General features: G+C 41.2%; 1 protein-coding gene across 2 annotated transcripts in view; it reads left to right on the top strand.

The window, feature by feature from the left end:
• LOC138249793 (retinal guanylyl cyclase 2-like) overlaps positions 1-21073 on the top strand; it is a 361038-nt gene that overhangs the window by 168743 nt on the left and 171222 nt on the right. For both annotated transcript variants that reach the window (XM_069203899.1, XM_069203897.1), the window contains exon 5: positions 5033-5117. In XM_069203899.1, the coding sequence (XP_069060000.1) occupies positions 5033-5117 (85 nt within the window). The remainder of the gene's footprint in view (positions 1-5032; positions 5118-21073) is intronic.

Genomic DNA, 21073 nt, shown 5'->3' with positions numbered 1-21073 from the left:
AATGAAAATGTTTTCCAGTGATTTTTTTGTTTTTTGTAATAGTAAAGGGTAACGGTGTGGCTGGGCTGTAATGTCTTACACCTACATCAACACTTTGCTCTAGCTTCCTGGATTACCATGTCCCATCAGAAAGGACGTCAGAAATTGTATTTCCCAAATTAATATTACAACAAACATTGGCCTAGATCTTTGGCCCTTGTGACCAATTTAGAAATATGCTTTTTAGGAATGTGTTTTATCAGCTGCAGAATCAATTTGTGATAACCATTAAATGGTAGAGGCACTAGATTGACCGTGGGATATGTACATCAACTCAAGTCCCCCCCAAAAATACAACACATTTATACATCTAATATGTCGTCAGTGCATTGAGAAAGAAGTTCACAAAGAAGATTTATGGTTCAAAAGATCATGGATATAAGTTTGCACTATGTCAACCACAAGCATGTACCAGTTGTTCACAGCATGGCCTCACAAACGCAGGTGAATAAAACATTAAGGGGGCCCATTTTTTAGTATGTAAAGTAGAACTGTAGTACCCTTTTACATATTCCTACATATCTTTGTAATTTGGTCCCAGAACATCTAAAATGGAAATATTGTGTATATCAATATATAATTATAATTAGTACATACAGGTAGAAAGGACTCTGACCCATTTTTACTAATATGGAGTTGGAAGTTTTGAGACTTCACCTTGCATAACTGAATACTGCCATGACCCTTGAATAACTGAATACTGAATAGTAAAGCCAATCCCATGAACCTCCCTTATAAGTTAAATAATTGCCTCTATCTAATCCACAGAACTATGGAGGAAACACAGAGTTTAGGGCAAAGGGAGTGTGGAATAGAAAGACTTGTCTAAGCAGCCTCATTTGTGAAAGACTTGGACTGGACTCCCACATCACAGGGAGCACAGTGGTGCAGGTTCACAGCACCCCAACTGTAAAGACAATGAGAGATGGGAATAACCTAAGTATAGCATCAGATATAAAATCAATGTAGTTAAAAACAAAGTAGACACAAAATAAATGCTTACTTCATGAGCGTCACTCTAACTAGCCCACCTCAAACGTGAAAACTCAACGAAAGAACTGAAGATGATCAAACTTTACCACTTAGGGTAATCTGAGCGGTGCATCAGATGCCAAACAGGACTGCAGAAAGAAAATTCAGGGTAAGGCACAAATCAAAGTAAGACTGGAGGAAAGTCCCATCAGAGTCAATAAGGAGAATGGATCCTGATGGATCAAGTCAACCCAGGTGGAAAATACAGAATAATGGTGAGGGAACAAAGTCGGGTGCAAACTGATTAGAAGCAGAGTCATAACAACCACTGTTACCAGACTTCTCCTCTGAGTCTCTTGGGTCTTTTTAGAGTTATATCTACTGTGTTATGGAAGTGTTAACATAGCCTACCAGCCCCTTAGAGACTGGGGCAGCATGTAGTTAGCAGCTGTCTTTCCTGAGTGTAATTTTGACTGCCCTGTCTTCCATCTTCACCTTCTGGTGATCCCATATTAAAATGTGGTGCTGTTGACGCAGACTCTATGTTAAATACAGTATGGAAGGGCATTGCATGATGTTACCCTGTGGCAAATACAATAGGAAGGTGTTCTCAAGTGTGAACTCTATGACAGACACTGTAGGAAAGGGTTTTACTTTATGAACTATTTGACATATTAAATAGGAAAGGGTTTATGGTGTGCACTCCCTAACAAACACCACAGAAAGGGGTTTTAAATGGTATAATACGGATATTTGTTTTCAGGGTATCAACATCAGGCTTTCATTGTGTTGATTTAAAGTTCTATGTTTAGTATTTAGTTCTGTAGTAGGTATAGTATTTTTTCTTTTTTTAAAGTAAAAGCACTTAATGAACATTTATTTTTTCAATGTTATTCTGTACTTACTATAGTTCTAGATTTCTGCCCACCACCTCAGAGTACTCATTGAATGGCTCTACCTCACTACCCAGAGGGTCAAATGCTGAAGAGTAGGCCTGGGCAAAATCTAAATTATGGTGGCATAGTTTTTGTAATTTTGGGAATTTTGTGTTACGCTGGCTATGCTAAATTCCTGAAATGAAATTCCTGACATGAAGCTATCTTGCGTAAATATGCAGCATCCACTGAAAAAATGTACGTCCAGTGCACACAAACAACAGAACATAAGCAGTACCCTTGTGACAAAATTTAATGCAAGAATGTATTTTGTGCAAAATTTGCTTAATCCAGAATAATTTTGCATATTTTGGTGAAATTTTGCACAATTACATGAGAGCAAATTATGTGCAATCTGCAAAACCCTACTAAAGAGGTGCACATGGTGTTCCGTTTGTGTGCTTTGGGTCCACCCTTTTGTTGATCAGGTTTATGGAGATATTATTGGGAGGCTGTTGAAGTAGCCTACCTAAGTGGTCCCCATGTCATAAGTAGGAAGGAAATATGTATTATATAAATGATGGCTAATACAGTAGAAAGGTTTTTTATTCTCTGATAAACTTAATTGGATTTTTTTTAATTGTGATCCCATTGACAAATGCAATAGTAAGGGGTTTTACATTGTGAAATCTGTTACAGTGTTTTTACACTGTGAACTCTCACAAATACCATAGGAGGTGGTTTAACATTATGAGCTCTCTGCTAAATACAATAGGAACTACTTAACAAAAATCATACAATGGGGTTTTGCATTGTTTCCCAGAGAGACCTTATTACAGCAAGTCCTTTTTTTATTGTGTACATTTGTAATCTTATGGTTAATAATTAGTTATGTATGAAGTTAAGTGTTTTACTACTTAACAGTAAGAACCGTGGTTAGATGATGATTAATTAAATGTTATTTGTGCTTTGTGGAATTCCCGAATTCCAAATCCCCTCCACCTCCCTAAGTTATTCTTGGACTGCTCTGCTTTGATGTCCTGAAGATCACATATTAATACATATAGTGGGTGCTCAGTTTTGCTCTAATAAAAAGGTGGCGTTTCCAGTTGTCACAGTTAGAGGCCAGTAGTTCCAGATTGCCCTGGGACCTCTAAATCCAGTTTCTACCTTACAGCAATAATTCATACTAAAGATGCATGGTTGTTACACACTGTCACAGAAGAAACCAATCCTATTACTGCCCATCTCTTGGAAGTGCTCCTTATTGTAACATCACAAGATACAACATCTTGTGATGCAACACTAGTTATTAAACCATCTGGAAATTAACTGTTATCAGTAGTCTTTTAGCAATTAGTAAACTACATTTGAGAATTTTCTAGTCTAGAGAAGAAATAGATATTCTCCAACAAGAAAGAGAACCCAAGACCGAAGGATCTATAAACAAAGTTCAGTCCAAGTTCAGTGTTGGAGTCGGAGATAGAACAGTACATTGAATGAGTATAAGAAATTGGCTTATTAGTTTGGGGATGGGGTAAATACCCACCTCAATGATTAATCACAATCATTGTTAGGGTGAACCACTGATGTCACTAAATAAACCTGAGCAGCCCCAATAGCAGCTATGGCACAGAGCAGACAGACTTCACTTAGGGGCAATTGTAAAGTATTCATCCAGTATTAAACAACTAATGAAGTTGAAAATATAGTAAAATGTGATAAACAAAATGACACCAGAATGACAAAAATCAAATAAGAGGAAGTGGAGATATGAATTTCTAAAGTTTTAAGAAGGACTAACACAAATAAGCCCAAAGTACCAATAATAGTCAATGGTCGCTGTAGAATAGGACTGAAGCGTAACTTGACACTGATCACCTTGGAGCGCAGGTCAGATACACTAACCAGGTTTGTCCTGGTCAAAACTTGTACCTCCTGACTTTAGTCCTTTAAGTACCAATCCACCACAGTTGTACTTTTCTAAAGCCTACCAACAGCTCTGGGGAGGCACTTAAAGACTCACAGAGACGTAGGTACAGGCCAGTAGGAGGATCCAGCCTAGGTACAATGGCCACTGGGAAGCTGAGCAGTTACAGAAAAAGGATTCTTGTAGCTTGCAATATACCTATATCTTTAACAGGAGGTCAGCCTTAAGATCTGGGAGTCCACTTCTTTGTCTTGGGTACAAGAGGTAGAGTAGGCACAGTCTTCTAGGATCTTATCAGGTCTCAGACTGAAAGTTAGCTCCTCTTCCGCACTTTCACAAGTCCAGATGTGTTCTGAAGTGGATGCCTGGAGGTGCCACATTTGTGCCTAGCATGAACTAGTGGGTGGAAATGACGTCTGGGGACAACCCTAATTAATAGGATAAAGGTTCCCGGGACTAAACTTACTCACTTTGGCCATTTTCGAGATGGTCAAAGTAAACATGGGCTCTGCAAGCTAGGGATGGGTATTATAATAACCCTGGTGTCCTCTCATAACTAACTCTAAAATCCAGTTTTAGGCAGTCACCGTACTTACAACAAACTTATAGACAGAAGTCTTGAAAATCAAAGCTGAGCTTTCAGCAGTCAGAGAGTGGCATCACTCACATTTTTGTCATTCCATTTCCCTCCTTTGAAGTGACCCCAAAATGTTATATGTAAAACTCCAGAAGACCTGTCAAGCAGGATGAGATAATAAAGTTGGATTTGACACTCTAATGTCAAAGAGTATGCTGAAAGCCCCACTCTGTGGTCACTCTAAACTTTTTCTTGAGTAGCTCTCCCTCCCACTGGGGTTGGTGCCTGGCTGGCTAGAAGGACAAACGTGGTTGCCTAAGACTATCACAGTGATGGTATCTGTAATGTTGTACTACTAAATATAAAGTACAGCCAAGAATGATTTGACACTTACTAGCTTTGGACTCTGGCTAAGGTCTTGTTTCATGCCACTTTACTTACTTTTAGGTACTTTTAAACAATGCAATGCAAGGAAACAAGCAATTGAATAACATACTGCTAACATAGTAAAGTAGATACCTTACACAGGCAGTAGAACTGCATGACTATATGCTTGTGTAAAAGACTGTGAGTACATGTTCATTGAAAAATATGACTATGCATGTTTGCAATAATTTTTTTATTTATCTGTTTGTCTAGGTATTGAACCATCAATAGTGATCCTGGCTTTTGGTTTAATATTTGCCATGGTCCTGTGCGCATTTGCAGTTTCTTATCTTATCAGGTACGTTTAAGTTTTTAAAGTGTGCAGTATGAAAATGTACATAAACACATAAATGTAAAACACACATTTGAAGAAGCATCACAATTTATATAGGATGTCTCACCACTAAATATTGCACATTCAGTATCAAATTCAATGGCAGAATTCATTAAATGAAAAATTAGTTTATGTTTGCAATTGAAGTGAGGAATAGTGAAGTTGTGGTTAATAATGTGAGACTTCTAAAGCATTGTCATAAACTTAGCCTACCATCTCATTCAATAGGGGAAATAAAATATTTGAAATAAATTATTCTACTTAATCCTAGTTTTCATCACAAATCAAGAGTTTGTGCAGTGCTGCAGTGCAGTTATTTTGGCAACACTGCTCAGCACTCTTCTTTTTCAAAATAGGGTTACATGATAAACACCTAAACCTGGGTGTCTGAGGACCACTGAGGAGAGAGGGGATGTACAAGCAGGCCACTTGCCAGTTTTGTACATGATGGCCCTCATTATGAGTGATCCAACGTTATGGGCTGGCAAATCTGCACGCAATGTAACGTGGTAACTCCAAGTCCAGTACTGCTGCAAGTTGATCCCCTATAGCCCCAGATGTGGGAGTTAGTGTGTCTGCGGTGAACCCCTCATGTGCACCTTAAATTCTAATATTTTTAACAAGGACAAAGTCCTTCATGTTTGACCTGGGGAATTTGTCTCCGAGAAAATTTAGAAGATTTTTGCACCCCAGCAACAATTAGTACAGTACCACTGCGCCACTTGTAATCCAGTATTCCAGTATTTGGCTCTCATTATGAGTAGCCTCTAGTTTTATGGATAGCAATACTGCACCCGGTGTTCATGATACCAGGGATATTGATATTATCAGAGCTGGTATTACTGGATTTAAAGTTGGTTACCTATAATCTATACGGAATGGAGAATAACATATAAATGGTGCCTTTGCACATATTCCCACATTTGAACCCACAATTAACCTGTAAGATTTGATGCCTCAAAAAAAGTGGGAGTACCACATCCAGGAATACTAGAGGTAGTAATCCTACATTATTTGTGAATCCTGATTTAGGTACTAGAAACTCTTGTTATTGTCGCAATCACAAATACCGCAGCATGAGAGTAAAAAAACTATTCATTTTTTTCTCTCCCACAGTCAAGTTGCATATTATGTGCTGTACACCATGTCCTAATTTGATACGTTTTGATAACAAAATGTTATTTTACTCATTTAAGCAGGTCAAAGCATTGTAGACATACTGCATCCCACCAATAAAACATAGACACACTTCGATAGCATGCACTTGCATAACCAAACACACAAGCATCTTTAGAGAGGGCCGGGGCGAGCTCCTTTTCTGTAAGGGGTGCCTGAGGGCCACATGACTTGGCAGTGGGGAGCCAGGTCCTAATACTCTTGCTGGTCCTCTACCTCACTGGTCTCCTTGTCTTTCGTTTTTCAATGCAATTACATATTTTTGTGTGTAAGAAGCTTTTGAGGCTGACGTGTGGCTGCTCATTGCATGTGTTAAACTTGCCCTGCTGTTTCCAGTATTGTACCTGTCCTGACTGACAGGGATGTCGGTGTGTGTGAATGTGTGTGAGTATATGTGGGCATGTTTAACCAACACTGTGAGTACATGTCCAGTCCCTTATAAAGAAAAGGGGATCACCCAAAAGTAAGTCCATTTCAAGTTTCGAGAATGGGGGAAATTTAAACATCAGATACAACATGTCAACTTAACCTATATTTAACTTTCAGTGGAAATGAAGTCCATATGACACACTACATCACTTTACAAAAAAACATTTTTATTTATTTTCATTTTTCTTTCACACTTTCTACAAAGCTTGTCTCATGACTTGATATTCCTGTAATTCACGTTACTATCTTATTCTCATAGGCTCACAAAACATAAGCAAATTTACAGCTTCTCTGCAATAATTTACAAAAACTAACATTTACAAAAAAGCTTACACTAAAACACAGTACAGTATCAATAACTTTCAAACTGTCACACCCCCTTTCATCAATTCTGCCCTACACTCATACCTGTCAACCCATTCATATCACATCTCATACAAACTACACACCTCCAGTTCAGAACTACACGCACACCCTCCCAATGGAGACCGTTCTGGCTTTGCCTTTCATCCAAATGGGTTTTTTAAATTGTCAATACACATTTCAGTGGATTTGCATAATTGATACCACCTTCATTCTGGACCAAAACTCCTTTAAGTGATTTTAAATTCAGCGAGACAAACGGGTATATCTATAACAAACACTAAAAAATATACTAGGGTTGTGTCGTTCTCAATGAGCATAGCTTCTACGATATTTAGTTGTTAGACTACAAAAGCCCTGGACTGCCCCCTCACCTTAATATAAGTGAAAAAACAAGAATTAAAAATTGAAAATTGAAAGGGTTCTCCACACTACTGGTTGGCATAACCCCATAACCTGTGCTTAAACACAGATACAATCCCAGGAGACCATTGTGTCTCATCACCAAGGATATACACTCATGTATTTGTGATTGATGGACTACCTGTCTTAGGAAAGCTCTCATGAGTAGAGATTTTTTCAAGGGATGCAAACTAGGGAGACAAAAAAAACTGGTAGCAATCCTAATTCAGATGTTGTGGAATAAATACATCCTTCAGACAAACCCCACAAGACAATGATATTTGCCTCACTTCAACCCTATCCTCTAGTTAAAGGGAACAGGTCCAGTCATGCATAGGAAAGACTTTTAAAACTGTAGGACTTAACTATCTGGGCAAGGGGTGCTACATAGATGTTAAAGAGAGTGGGACTCACGGAGGAGCCTTGTGAAACCTCCTTGTCCAGAGAAACGATCTTTGATTGAAAGGTGCCGATTGAAACCATTTGGGTCCTGCATTAAGAAAGGGCTGGTCCCTGTCTTGTAGAGACTTTGAATCAGGATGAAATGTGAGACGTATCAAATGTGGTTGACAGGTCAAGGAGTACCAGCATTGCCGGAGTTCCGAGAGATAGATAGAATCGACTATTATTAGTAAAGCAGTTTCAGTACTATGGAAGGCTCTGAAGCCAGATTGTAAGGGATCCAAGAGATGATGGTTCTCCAAATAAATGGAAAGTTGTTTATTCACATATGACTCCAGAACTTTGCCTAACAAAGGACAAAGAGAAATGAGGTAGTAGTTAGCTGGTTCTTTTGACTCAGCTTTCAGCTTTTTTAAGATGGGAATAAAGTGCAGTTTTCCACTGCTTTTGGGACAGCAGTGAAGGTCAGCGATTGCGCAATGATGTAATGAATCGGGAAAAGTGTATATAGTGGACATTACACAAGGAGGGCAGGGATCTCAGGAAGAGATTGATTTAGTTTTAACTAACAGATCTAGCAACTGAGTTTGAGTGATAGCCTCAAACCTTTGGAGCACTTCTGAAGTGTCTCTGCAGGGAAGATTTGTAGGAAGTGAGTTGATGGAGATTGTGACAATGATGTAGAAATTCTGATAAATATTTTAAATTTCCATTTCAAAATGGTTTGCCAAAGTGTCACTAAGTGTCTGAGAAGCAGGGGAATGAGGTGAGGGCAAAGGGTTTGGTGAATTTATTTAGCACCTTGAATAATTCTTTAGTGGAATATCCCGCTTGATCAATCCTATTGATGGCATATTGTCTGCGTGCTTCCTTGATTTTGCTATTGTAGGCACCTAATGTTAGTTTATATTTGGTTTTATCAGTAGCAGATTTAGCAGCCCTCCAGCTCCATTCCAGTCTTTTACAGCTCTCATCAAGCCTCAGTTCAGCTGAGTACCAGGGAGCATTGTATCTATTGGCTGTAGAGATGTGTTAATAATATGGGGTAACTGTGCTTAGTGATTGGGAGAGGGAATCTTGAAATAAGGCAGAATTAATGTCATGAGTAATATCTAAAATAGCGGCCCAGAGAGCAGAATTAACGGACTCTACAGTGACCTGCCTTCATGGTCGCGATCCCATGCGGTCTTTTATTCACTGCCCTTTCACAAGCACCATATCCTTAAATAAAGTAGTTCTGCTCAACGCCAGGGTACACTATATTTATGTGCCGGTTTACTATAATAACGTGTTTTTTCCAAGGAAAAAAACATTTTTGCCTTTAGCCAATTCTTTTCAGATCAGTGACATCTGCCATCTTCCCAAACAGTGACGTTTTGCAAAAAACACGAGAGAAGAAAGCAAGAATTACTAAAGACATAAGGCTGGTGGCTAGTGCCAGACCTATTAGCTTTGCCAATGTTTTTTTTTTTTTTAAATGCGGCTTGTTTTACTTCTTGAAAATCGACCTGCATTTACGAAATAAATATTTATTTTTAAAAAAACTTTGTTAAGCAGTTGGCACTGGACCACAATCCAATCCCAAACAAACTTTTTTTATTCACAATTTTTTTTGTGTGAATTTTGTGAGTAGGTTACTAGCTTCTTTGAGGAGAAGGTAGCCTATCAATGGTTTGCAACTGACATTGCGGTCGCAAACCAGTGATATTTATATTGCGAATCGGAGTTTGAAAAGGAGGGCACATACATGGACCTTCCAAATTGTCATTCACAATACATTTCTAAAGGTATTTTGTTTTAGCAAATCACAGTCTTTGCGACTGCCAAATGGTTTCCTACATCTGGCTCTTAGTGTCATTTTTAAATATTGGACATAATCACTTTCCACATGTGTCTGGGTTTTTGATCGATTAGTTATTGTGACATCCAAAGAGATGTCTCTTCATTGTATGTCTCATAGTGGTCTGGTGTAAAAAGGCGTCTCTGAAGAAAAGAAATAAAATAGAAATAGATGACAAGATTAAAATTGAAGGAGCCACTCTATTAGGGTAGCACATTAGAGAAAGAGAGAGAGAGAGAGAGTGTGTGTGTGTGTTTTGTTTCCAAGAGAGTGATCCTGTGGCATCCGTAGAAGTCACACTCAGGGCGCCCGGCAGCTTCTTCCCGTAACATGCATAAGGCAGCAGCCTGACTGACATGCTCATGTCCAAAGACATTCAAGGGATGGATCTTAAAAACTTTGGGAAAGGTTAGTCCCCATAAGGCGGGAATCTACACATAGTCCTCACAATGATAGTAACACGTGTATGTGCGTATGTGTGCGTGCATGCGTGGGTGCGTGTGTGTGTATACGAGTGAGTGCGTGTGAGTGCATGTGTTTTTTTAAGAAAATGGTCCTGTGGCATCCGCAGAAGCCACACTCAGGGCGCCCGGCAAATTCACCTCCCAGTAACATGCATAAGGCAGCAGCCTGAATGACATGCTCATATCCAAAGACATTCGAGGGATGGATCTAAAAAACTTTGGGAAAGGTTAGTCCCCATAAAGAAGGTATCCACACATAGTCCTCACAAGGATGGTAACACGTGTATGTGTGTGCGTGCTTGTGTGCGTGGGTGCGTGTGTGTGTGCGTGTGTTTTTTCTTGAGAATGATCTGTGGCATCCCTAGAAGCCACACTCAGGGCGCCCGGCAGTTTCTCCTCCCAGTAACATGCATAAGGCAGCAGCCTGAATGACATGCTCATGTCCAAAGACACTCAAGGGATGCTCAGTTCACACGCCATGATGCTGCTGCTCCTCCCTGTCTGTGTTGTTCTTGTTCCTCCCTGCCTCACGTGCCAGTGACAGGGCTAACATGGAATTACACCCCTGAGGTATTTGTTCTTTGGAAAAACTATGTCACAACCTCTAGAGCACAGTGAACGCCCGTGATTTTTCTACAGTAAATTCAATGACAATATGTCCAATATGGCAGAGTGACACGTTCTACGTATTAGTTGTGCAGCCTCACGAGCCTCCTCCTGAGACGACAAGGGCAGTAGTTGCATTTATTTACATAAATGTGGAAAAACTGAATAATTCAGCGAATATATCAGCCTGCCATCTGCTAATATCGGCAGTGTACATGACAATCTTCAGAGAGCAGAAGCAAGAAAATTAAAGATGGGATTTTGTTTTCAAGGTTTTGTCCTTATCAGACCAGTCTTTGTGCATGTAATATTTATGGTGTACTACCATGTTGTGATGGTCACTTGGTGCTAACAAGAATGTGAGCGAATCATTCTTTTTTCAAACACAGAAGCAGTGATCCAGCTGAAAAGAACATAATTATGCCTTTTGGATCAGAAGATAAAGTTATGCGCACAAATCTGTTGCAATTTTATTTTATGTTTCTGTTTCTTCACTATGCGAGTCACATCCATACACAACCGATATAATTTACAATAAAGATTCAGATAGATTGTTTAGGTCAAAAACGCTCATAAATCTTTATGTCAAGCACATTCATAATTGGAATCTCCTGGTAGAGAAGTTTATGTTCTGCTTCTCGGTATTTGGAATGTGTTCACTGATACCCTTTCTGAACACTGTTTACTGCCTTTGTGAACTGTAACTGGATTCTGCATCTGGCGCCAGATGTACCAAGGGGATTTATCCATTCTGTGTCTATGGGAAAATGTGCTGGTACATATGGCCCCTGGTCCCTCCTACCCCCCAGATAACAGAGATCTGGCACACCTTGCAGTGAAAAGTAAACCTCCCATACTAACCTAGCAGACCTACCTTCTTTCCATACCTGCTCATTCGTTCGTTCTATTAACCTAAAATATGCATGCCTAAGCAATAATTTTAGAATTTGAAACAATTTGTTTTCAATTCTCATCAGAATCTTGCAATTCCACCTAATTCCATTCTAATGTTGTAGGTACATATTTGCATCGATTAAAATTCAAATATATTGTACAACAACAAAAAAAAAAAATGTTATCTTCAACATTTTTTGAACAACCCTAACATTTACTTCATACACTGTAAATACCAAGCCGGAGTTATTGGCATTGCCAATGTCTCTTACCTCTTCCTGTCTGTTTAACTAGACAGTGACTCTTAAATGATCTATTGTGTGAATGTAAACACTGAGCGAAGGGTCAGATTGTGGATCAAATTCATCAAGCCATATCCACAACTTCCAGGGAAAAAAGAGAAATAAAAGGAAGGACACATATTTAGGAGCTGGCATTATCTCTCGGCTATTTCCTTGTCATCCACAAAAATGCTTTTTACACTAACTTCAAATTATTATTCACGATTTACTCATCATTTCCGGCATGCACTGTAAATGAACCCAGACTCTTCTATCATGTGAACGGGATAACGCTATCTGAACTGTGAAATGCAGCCCAACAGCGCCGAAGGCAGCTCGTGGATTTCTGACCTGTAATTGTTATATGCCTTAAAACAATAGTTTAAATGCATTCTGACAACAGAGGGACGTGGAATTCATTTTCTCCTGTACAGGCTCATGTTTAGCCCCTGGAACACTATGTCTTATTTAAACCTGCTCCAAATCCTCTAAGGAACACTTTTGTGATTGCTTTCCTCAGCAAAACAGAGGAACACAGCAGTCGGTGGGCTCGATTGGTTTACTACGATGCTCTTGAGTTGTAATCTAAAGCCAAGGGATGCTTTCATCACCGTACATATGGCCTGTTAACTGTAATACTGCAGCTCTTGATAGATCCCTGCACCATGGAGGGCAGGTCACCAAAATGTGAAATGACTCGTCCTTGGACCCCCCCGTGATGACATCAGAGGAATACACTGAGGGATAACGCATTGTCCCAGATTTAGGCCCTCAACAGCCTCATATTGCCTTTCTACAGAAAATGGGTGTGGATAAAGGTAAGTAAAGAAGATATGCGCACACCTACAAAACAATTGTGAGTACTGCTGTGACACTGTTTCATAGTACTTGGTGTTGTAAGCAAGTATGATTGCACCAGTCGCGGCTCGCTGCGCTAACAAGGTGCGGGGCGGGTACTGCGTGAGAGGGGAGGGAGGGAAGGCGGGGTGACAGGTACATTTAATAAATATAAAAAGAAAAACTTACCTGATCTGCTGACCCGTGCTGCGCCCCTCCCCTTTCCATTGTCACTGCATACACAGTCTCCCAGCCTGCCCTGCAGCCAATCCTGACGCTGCGCAGAGCAGCATCGGGATTGGCTGGGAGCGCCCAGCCAGGGTGCTCCCAGGAAGACTGGGAGCCTGTGCATGCTCCCTCCAGCCTGGCAACACAGTGTGTATATATATATATATATTATATATATATATATATATAAATGCCGCAAATGTGGCTCAAGGTGGCGCTAGGGGCTTACAATATGCCCTTAAGTTTGTGTGCAGTTCATGGAAAATCAGGCTACTTTTTGCATTGCCTGAAGGACAGTACATTCGAACCATGCAAAACTTAGCTTTTGTAATAAAATGCTGCACACTTCTGTTCCCATGTTACTAACATCTAGAATTCTACAATGGACTGAAAACAATACACATGGCATATGGTCTCTTGGCAGGTTTGATACTCGAATCCAGTGCCTTTTAATAACACATTTTTCTTGGGGAAGCAAAATCAATGGCTGGACTTTTTGTTTGGATTCACAGAGATGAAAGCTCATTCCATTTTACCCTGGTCTCATTCATGATTCATACTTTACAGAACAATGGCACAACATGTAAACACATTGTAACTTTCCCAAGAAGGTCATGACCTAGCTATGTCAATGAACTATGCTTATAGTTATCAGATCACCCTCATGTTTTTCCTGTCCTCCACTTTACTTTTGCATGTCATTGTTTTCTTGGGGTTTCAGTCCAATTCACTGAACTGAGCTCAACCGATACTACAACGAGTAGAATATATCGATCTTTTAAAGAAAGCTCGGGACTGGAAGCAACATTTTCCAGTGACACACAGCGATCTGATGGAGTTTGTATTCTACATGGTAAAGGTTTAGGGCCGTATTTATACTCCGTTTGCGCCGAATTTGCGTCGTTTTTTTCGATGCAAATTCGACGCTAAACTAACGCCAACTAACGCCATATTTATACTATGGCGTTAGAGGCGTCTAGCGCCAAAGTTCCCGGAATGTGCGTCATTTTTTAGCGTGAACCCCTTCCTTGCGTTAATGATATGCAAGGGAGGCGTTCCCGTCTAAAAAATGACTCCCAGGCCTTTACGTGGTATTTATACTCCCGGGCAAAAGAGACGCCCGGGAGTGGGCGTGGCTAAAAACGGCGCATTTGCGCCGCTTTTTAACGCCTGGGTCAGGCATGGCGTTAAGGGACAAGTGGGCTCAAAATGAGCCCAGAGTGCCCTCCCCTGCCCCCAGGGACCCCCCCTGCCACCCTTGCCCACCCCAGGAGGACACCCAAGGACGGAGGGACCCATCCCATGGACATTAAGGTAAGTTCAGGTAAGTATTTTTTTTTTTTTTTTTTGTGGCATAGGGGGGCCTGATTTGTGCCCCCCTACATGCCACTATGCCCAATGACCATGCCCAGGGGACAGAAGTCCCCTGGGCATGGCCATTGGGCAAGGGGGCATGACTCCTATCTTTACAATGATAGGAGTCATGTTGATGGGGGATGGGCGTCGAAAATAAATGGCGCAAGTCGGGTTACGACGATTTTTTCGACGTAACCTGACTTGCCCCATTTTAAGACGCCCATGCGCCATTTTCCCCCTACGCCGGCGCTGCCTGGTGTACGTGGTTTTTCTCGCGCACACCAGGCAGCGCCGGTCTGCTTGCGCCGGCTAACGCCATTCAATAAATACGGCGCCCGCATGGCGCTTCAGAATGGCGTTAGCCGGCGCAAAACTTTTTGACGCTAAACTGCGTTAGCGCAGTTTAGCGTCAAAAAGTATAAATATGGGCCTTAGTGTCATTCCTGCTTCAGCCTAAATTGCTACTATAAGCTGTGTGGACAGGCTTTGGCAGATCCGATGGATTGGCAGTAACAAAGTAACATACCAGCTGACAGCGTCCACATCAGCCAATTATTTCACAACAGTCTCTGCAATACTGGTTCAAGATTTATCAACTCCTTCTAAGTCACAGTTTCAGTCGTGTGCTGATAGATGTGTCACGCCGGTCTTCATCGGGCTTGGTTAGTTCACCCAGCCCTATATATACTTTTACATGGGAATATGTTATTCGAATTTGAATGTAAAACTACTAGTACCAGAAATCAAATGAAAACAACATGACATAATATTCCAGTCATACCCTACACAGTACACCTTAAGGTTTCTGTACCAAAGTAATCACTGGTTTATGTCCAGCCCATTCAATTGTTATTGAGGATGGAGCGTGGATTGTCCCTCTCACCTGAGGGCAAGAAGTCCCAGAGTTGCCTTTTCCTACTGGATGCCTCTGGGGAGCTGGTGAAGAGGGTTCCTTTAAATGACACCTTCTATGTAAGCGAGTACTGCAGTTTGTAATGAACCTAAATGCACTATAATGTGTCTAAATTGTCCACGGGAACCAGCACGTGGCCACTTAATCAGGTTACAGGTGTGAAGTGGGACTAACCGTGGACAAAATTAAAAAAAGATGGTAAATAAACTGTAGCCAACGCTGGCATTGTGCACCTTAAAGTAAATCCATTGTCTTGCAGAGCAGGGAATGATGGAAATGCAATGGGACCTGTTTCCATTCCTGAGGGAATACCGGAAGAACCCACATTCCTCAGCTTGATATATTCCGGTAACTACGCCAACCCATGCCATGTCACAAACCGTGGTATGCCATGATTCTGGACCATCATTAGTGGAAAGGAGGAGAAAGCAAAACAATGCCAACGTTAGAAAGTTGAGAGGAGATTGGATACCTGAGATTTTATTAGTTTACTATTTTACTAGTGCTGGTTAGTGATCAACCCTCAGCAAGCTTTTTCTGTCTCGACCACTGGCAGTGATCGAAGTAAGATGCATATTAGGGAAAGTTGTATGTGGTAAATTCACTGTCAGTAAATACATATTTATGTGTCAAGATTGCAACAAAAAAAACGAAGAGAAATGGGACTCTTGACAAAACCTTTAGCGTCCACAAGAGCATCTCCTTTCCCATTAATATATTTCAATTAATCGATTTTGAAAAATATTTTTAGTTTGAGACTGTGGCACTCTTCCAGTGTTTAACTACTGTGCCATGATCATTTAGAAACACACCAAGATGTATTTTGTTCTCACTTTTCATTTCCTTAACACCAGTCCCATCATAATACGTCCAACTCGGAGTTATAGTTGTCTGAGAAACTTTTGACAAAAATATAAACTTTACACAGAATAGATTCCGCATGAAAACAGTCCGAAAAAAGTTGGCCGAGGGAGCCATTCTGAGAACACCTAAAACAGCCAGCTGGATAGCTCCTCTCGGATTTGGGAATCCATTAAAGTGTGCAATAAAGTCTAGAAAGAACAAAGTAATAACTCTACAGAGCACCCACTTGAATTGATAGTTGGTACATCGTCCCTAGTGAATGTTCCGAGATAGACTTCTCACGCACGGAGAAAGGGGGCCTCTGAAAATACGATGCTAGCCAGACAGCAACAACTAGGGGAAAACGTAGAAAGCTACAAAAAGCTGCCTGATAATAGAACAAATAGGCAATCTTACATATAATAGTTTATGGTACAACTCGTTGGAGCAATACAGATACAAAGGAGGCAAACATGAGATATGCACTATTTTATTGAGGATTAAATCTGATTCAACATTAATCAATATGCAAAGGTGTACAGAATTATGCAACATAAAATCAGTTTATTCTGTCAAAACACAAACCATGCTTTTTGTAGCTTTCTCCGAGATAGACTTCTTCCATGCTTCCAAAACCAGTGTCCCCCCATTTTACCATATTCTGTGTAGTGTCAATTCAATATGTCAAAAGTAGCTTTTTCGTACGTCAGATAACCTTAGCAGTGGTACATTGTTACGCATATTATGAAATACTGATTTACTTTGCCCCCAATTCTCCCAGTGCACAATACTCCATAAAATGCCTATCATAAATAATGATTGAACGAAAACACATTTGCCAAAGGGAGAACTGTTACCCTACTAAGACATCCCTAGGTAGTGAAGAAACGTTTTCTGCCTTGAGTGGACTTTGTTTGGTAATTGTTCTGAATGGATAATCTCCTTGCAAAAAGAAAAAAGAACAGATGATGGACGGAATGCTGAACAATGCAAACACTCACCCCCAGTCGCAAAGATCTGGGTTTAATCCATTGTGTTTTTTGCTCACCGTGCCACCCCAGTTTGGACCCAGTCATATGCAAATCAGTCTTGACCATGTTCCTCATGAGAACAGTCCAGCCTGAACTGCCAAGCCAGGTCCTCCCTGGACCGGAAACAAGCATCCTGGGACCGTTTTCAAGGTATCACCCTTCATCAGCCAGGCTAGCTTGATTCCAGTGGCACAGTGAGCCCAGGCCACACATCTGGGCATACCCGGTGCACTTATGGTGACAAAAGTAAAAAGATCAAATGATGGACAGAATACTGAACAATGCAAACACTCACCCCGAGTCGCAAAGATGTGGGTTTAATCCATTGTTATTTTGCTCACCATGCCACCCCAGTTGGACCCAGCCACATGCAAATCAGTCTTGACCCTGTTCCTCATCATTGTCTGAATTATCTCCTTGCTCAGAAGGATGTTTCATTCTCAGGGCTTCCATCTCTTTGCTCTTCAATTTAGGCAACATTAAAAACATATTAGGGAATTTATAATCATTCCTCAATGCACTTTTGGGGTCTATTTGTGGAATACAAAGGAATTTCAGAATTCTGTTGTACAACCATACATAATGGCTAAAACATCAATATTACTTGTTTTAAAGTAGGCAGAACACAACCTTTTGCAAGAAAATTATGGAAAGACTTTGTATTCATCCTTCCCAAATGAATATGTTCACCCAATAATGCTCACATGTGTTTTGGGGGCTGGTTATCAGTAGGGGTAAGTACACACCTACGACTAGCTATAAGGCGCCAATCCAATGTCAGGCCCAGTCAAGCTCCCTGGCTCAATCCCTGGTAGTTTAGCAATGAGCAGGCAGGCTTAACTGAGAAAACACGTATGTAAAACATTTAAATACACCAATACAGTGAATAAGTAAGACATAACACACAATAAAAATCCCACACCAATTTATAAAAAAAAAAGTAAATATTGTTGTTCCTCTTGAGGGTTCAAAGTGTCCATCACACAAATCCAAGGCTCTAGAAGATTTATGGTCCTTGGAAGTGTAGGACTAAAATTCCCACAATACACATGGCCAAATCCTTAAAAGTCCACTGGATGCATTCCAGGTTGGGGGCTTTTGTGACAGTTGGTGCAGGCACTCTCTGTTAACCTGTTGCTTTCAGGGAGTCCACTCCTTATTCGTTTTTGAAGCAAGGCAATGTTCTAAGGGCTGTTGTTCAGTGTTCAACAGGTGTAGTACTTCAGCGAGCAGTCCTTTGGGTTTCAGACCAGGGTTCCAGCAGGGCAGTCGTTCTTCTACTTGTGGTTTCAGGCAGCAGATCTGAGTTGCAATGCAGCTCCCAGATATTTATTCAATCATCTTGGGGGACAAGGGGGGCCCCTGTCCAATGAGATGCAGGGTGCTACCCAAAAGCATGACAGTTTCCTCCAAAGTGTGGCATTTCTTTGTCCCACAAAGCACTGCACTTTAAATTCCAAGATTGACAATTTCTCTCTAGAGGAGCAAGACCTTGTTAAACCAACCTACTGGTATGACTCATTCTCATTAACATTCCCCCTCCGGACCATCTGCAAATTCCTTTCCTGGGCCTGCTATCTGTCTGTAAAACACAGGGTAAGAGGGCAGGCCTGGCTGGCATTCCTTTCTGTCCTGCTTCCTTTCAGACCCAGTTTGATTTAACCAGCCCCCTTACTGACCTGGCCTCTGCAGCTGCAGAGCTCCCCCATCAGATAACCTCTACTCAGTGCAAGCCACTTATCATCTCATCAAAGCAGCCTGGCTAATCCTGTTCAGGCTGACTAATCAGGAGAGGGTACTAGGAGGCTGGATTTTGGCTTACAGAGAAGAAAGTCCTATAACTTCTTTTCTGTATTAGTTATGATAAAGTCAACAATGGCAAGTTGTCGGATTTATCATTACCAATCTTTTTAGTCCTTTCATGATATAGTTAGCTCCTTCCAAGTAATATTTATGCTTATGTGAAATATTTCCATTTTAGCCTATGGGGTTAAGTATCTACAATGGGTAAAAATGAAATGGGCAGCTTTTCCCTCACCAGGGCCCATAAAACACCTTTTATAATGTCCCTGCTTATAGTTACATGGCACCTTACCCATGGGGCTCCTAGGGCAGACCTTTGGGGTGACATATATATAAAGATAATGTAGATTATCACTTTGGAAGTACCTTTAATTCCAAAGTCGAATTTACACACATTTTCTTAAAGACATCCTTCAAGGCAGGGCTGCCTTAAAATGACTACAGTCAACACAGCAATGCACACTCCAGTGAAGGAAATCTACTGGGTCTCTAAATTTCCCTTTCCTATTATATACTATGGACTTACAGGAGTCGGTCATAGCCAATTGTAATTGTACCACATTACCATATACCTTTTAATCAGAGCAATGGCCCTGGGCCTGGTTAGCAGAGGCCAGGGCACTGTCAGGGTCAGTTGCCACCTGTACCAGTCAGAAACAATGGGGGTGAACATGCTAAAAGGGTGATTTTCTCACATGCCCCCCAAAAGGAAAGGTGACGGGTAACTAACATACACCCTGCTAGTCCTCATCAGCTATGTGGAAAAACCTAGAAAGTCCATCCACATTGGCATGGGTCACCCCTGGTCGGTGTTCCAATGTGAAGTCCATCCACTGTATGGAAATTAAACACCTCAAATATTTAGGATTCTCCCCCTCATCTGCATGAGCCATGTGAGAGGTCTGTGGTCAGTCTGAACCTGAAAATGAGTACCAAACAAGTATTGTCTGAGCTTTTCAGGGGCCAAAACACAGCAAAGACTCTTCCCTGAATGCTATCCATCTTTGCTTTCTGGAAGTAGTCACCTGCTAATGAAGGCAACTGGCTGATCAAGACCCTCTTCATTTACCTGTGCCAACATTGCCCCAATCCCATGCTCTGAAGCATCTGTCGGAACTACAAATGTTTTTGTGTAGTAAGGGGCCAATTACACTGGTGCCAAACACATAGCTTCTTTCAGAATATCAAAGGCCTTCTGACATTCTGGGGTCCTCATGACTTTCTATGACCTCTTCAGTTCTGTCAGGGGTGCCATCATGGTCCCATAGTGCTGAACAAATTTTCTATAATACCCAGTCAGACCAAGGAAGTCCCTGACCTGTTTCTGGGTTGTGGGAACAGTCCAATATAATATGGTTTGGATTTTAGCCTGCAGAGGTTGTACATGGCCTCCACCTACAAGGTGACCCATGTACACAACTGAACACTGCTTTATTTGACACTTACTGGCCTTAATAGTCAGGCCTGCCTGCCTGCTACAGGGCCTGAAGCACTTCCTTCAGGTGGTCTAAGTAATTCTCCCAGGTGGAACTGTACATAGCTATGTTGTCCAACTAAGCTGCACTGAACTGCAGACCAGACAGCACCCTGTTCACCAACCTTAGGGAGACAGCAGGGGCATTCTGTAAGCCAAAGAGCATTACTTTAAATTGGTAATGTCCCTCTTGAGTTTGGAATGCTGACCTCTCCTTTGCTCCTTCAATTAGGACATTCTGCCAGTAACCTGAAGTCAAATCTGATGTGCTAGGATACTTAGCAGCCCCTAACATATCACTGAGCTCATCATCCCTAGGTATGGGGTAAGCATCAGTCACTGTGACTACATTCAATGTTCTGCAGTCCATACAGAACCTCAACTCTTTCTGTTCCTCCTAGGGATTAGGTTTGGGTACCAGCACCACTGAACTGGCCCAGGGACTGTCAGAAGGCTCAATTACCCCCAATTCCAGCATCTTAGCTACCTCAGCTTTGATACTGGCTCTGACTTGGTTAGATAACCTGTACATATTGCTTTTGACAAGTAGGCTGTTACAAGTTTCATTATCAGGGTCG

The sequence above is a fragment of the Pleurodeles waltl genome, chromosome 8, assembly GCF_031143425.1.
Source record: "Pleurodeles waltl isolate 20211129_DDA chromosome 8, aPleWal1.hap1.20221129, whole genome shotgun sequence".
NCBI classification, from domain to species: Eukaryota; Metazoa; Chordata; class Amphibia; order Caudata; family Salamandridae; genus Pleurodeles; species Pleurodeles waltl.
This window is presented reverse-complemented; position numbering and strand designations above follow the sequence as displayed.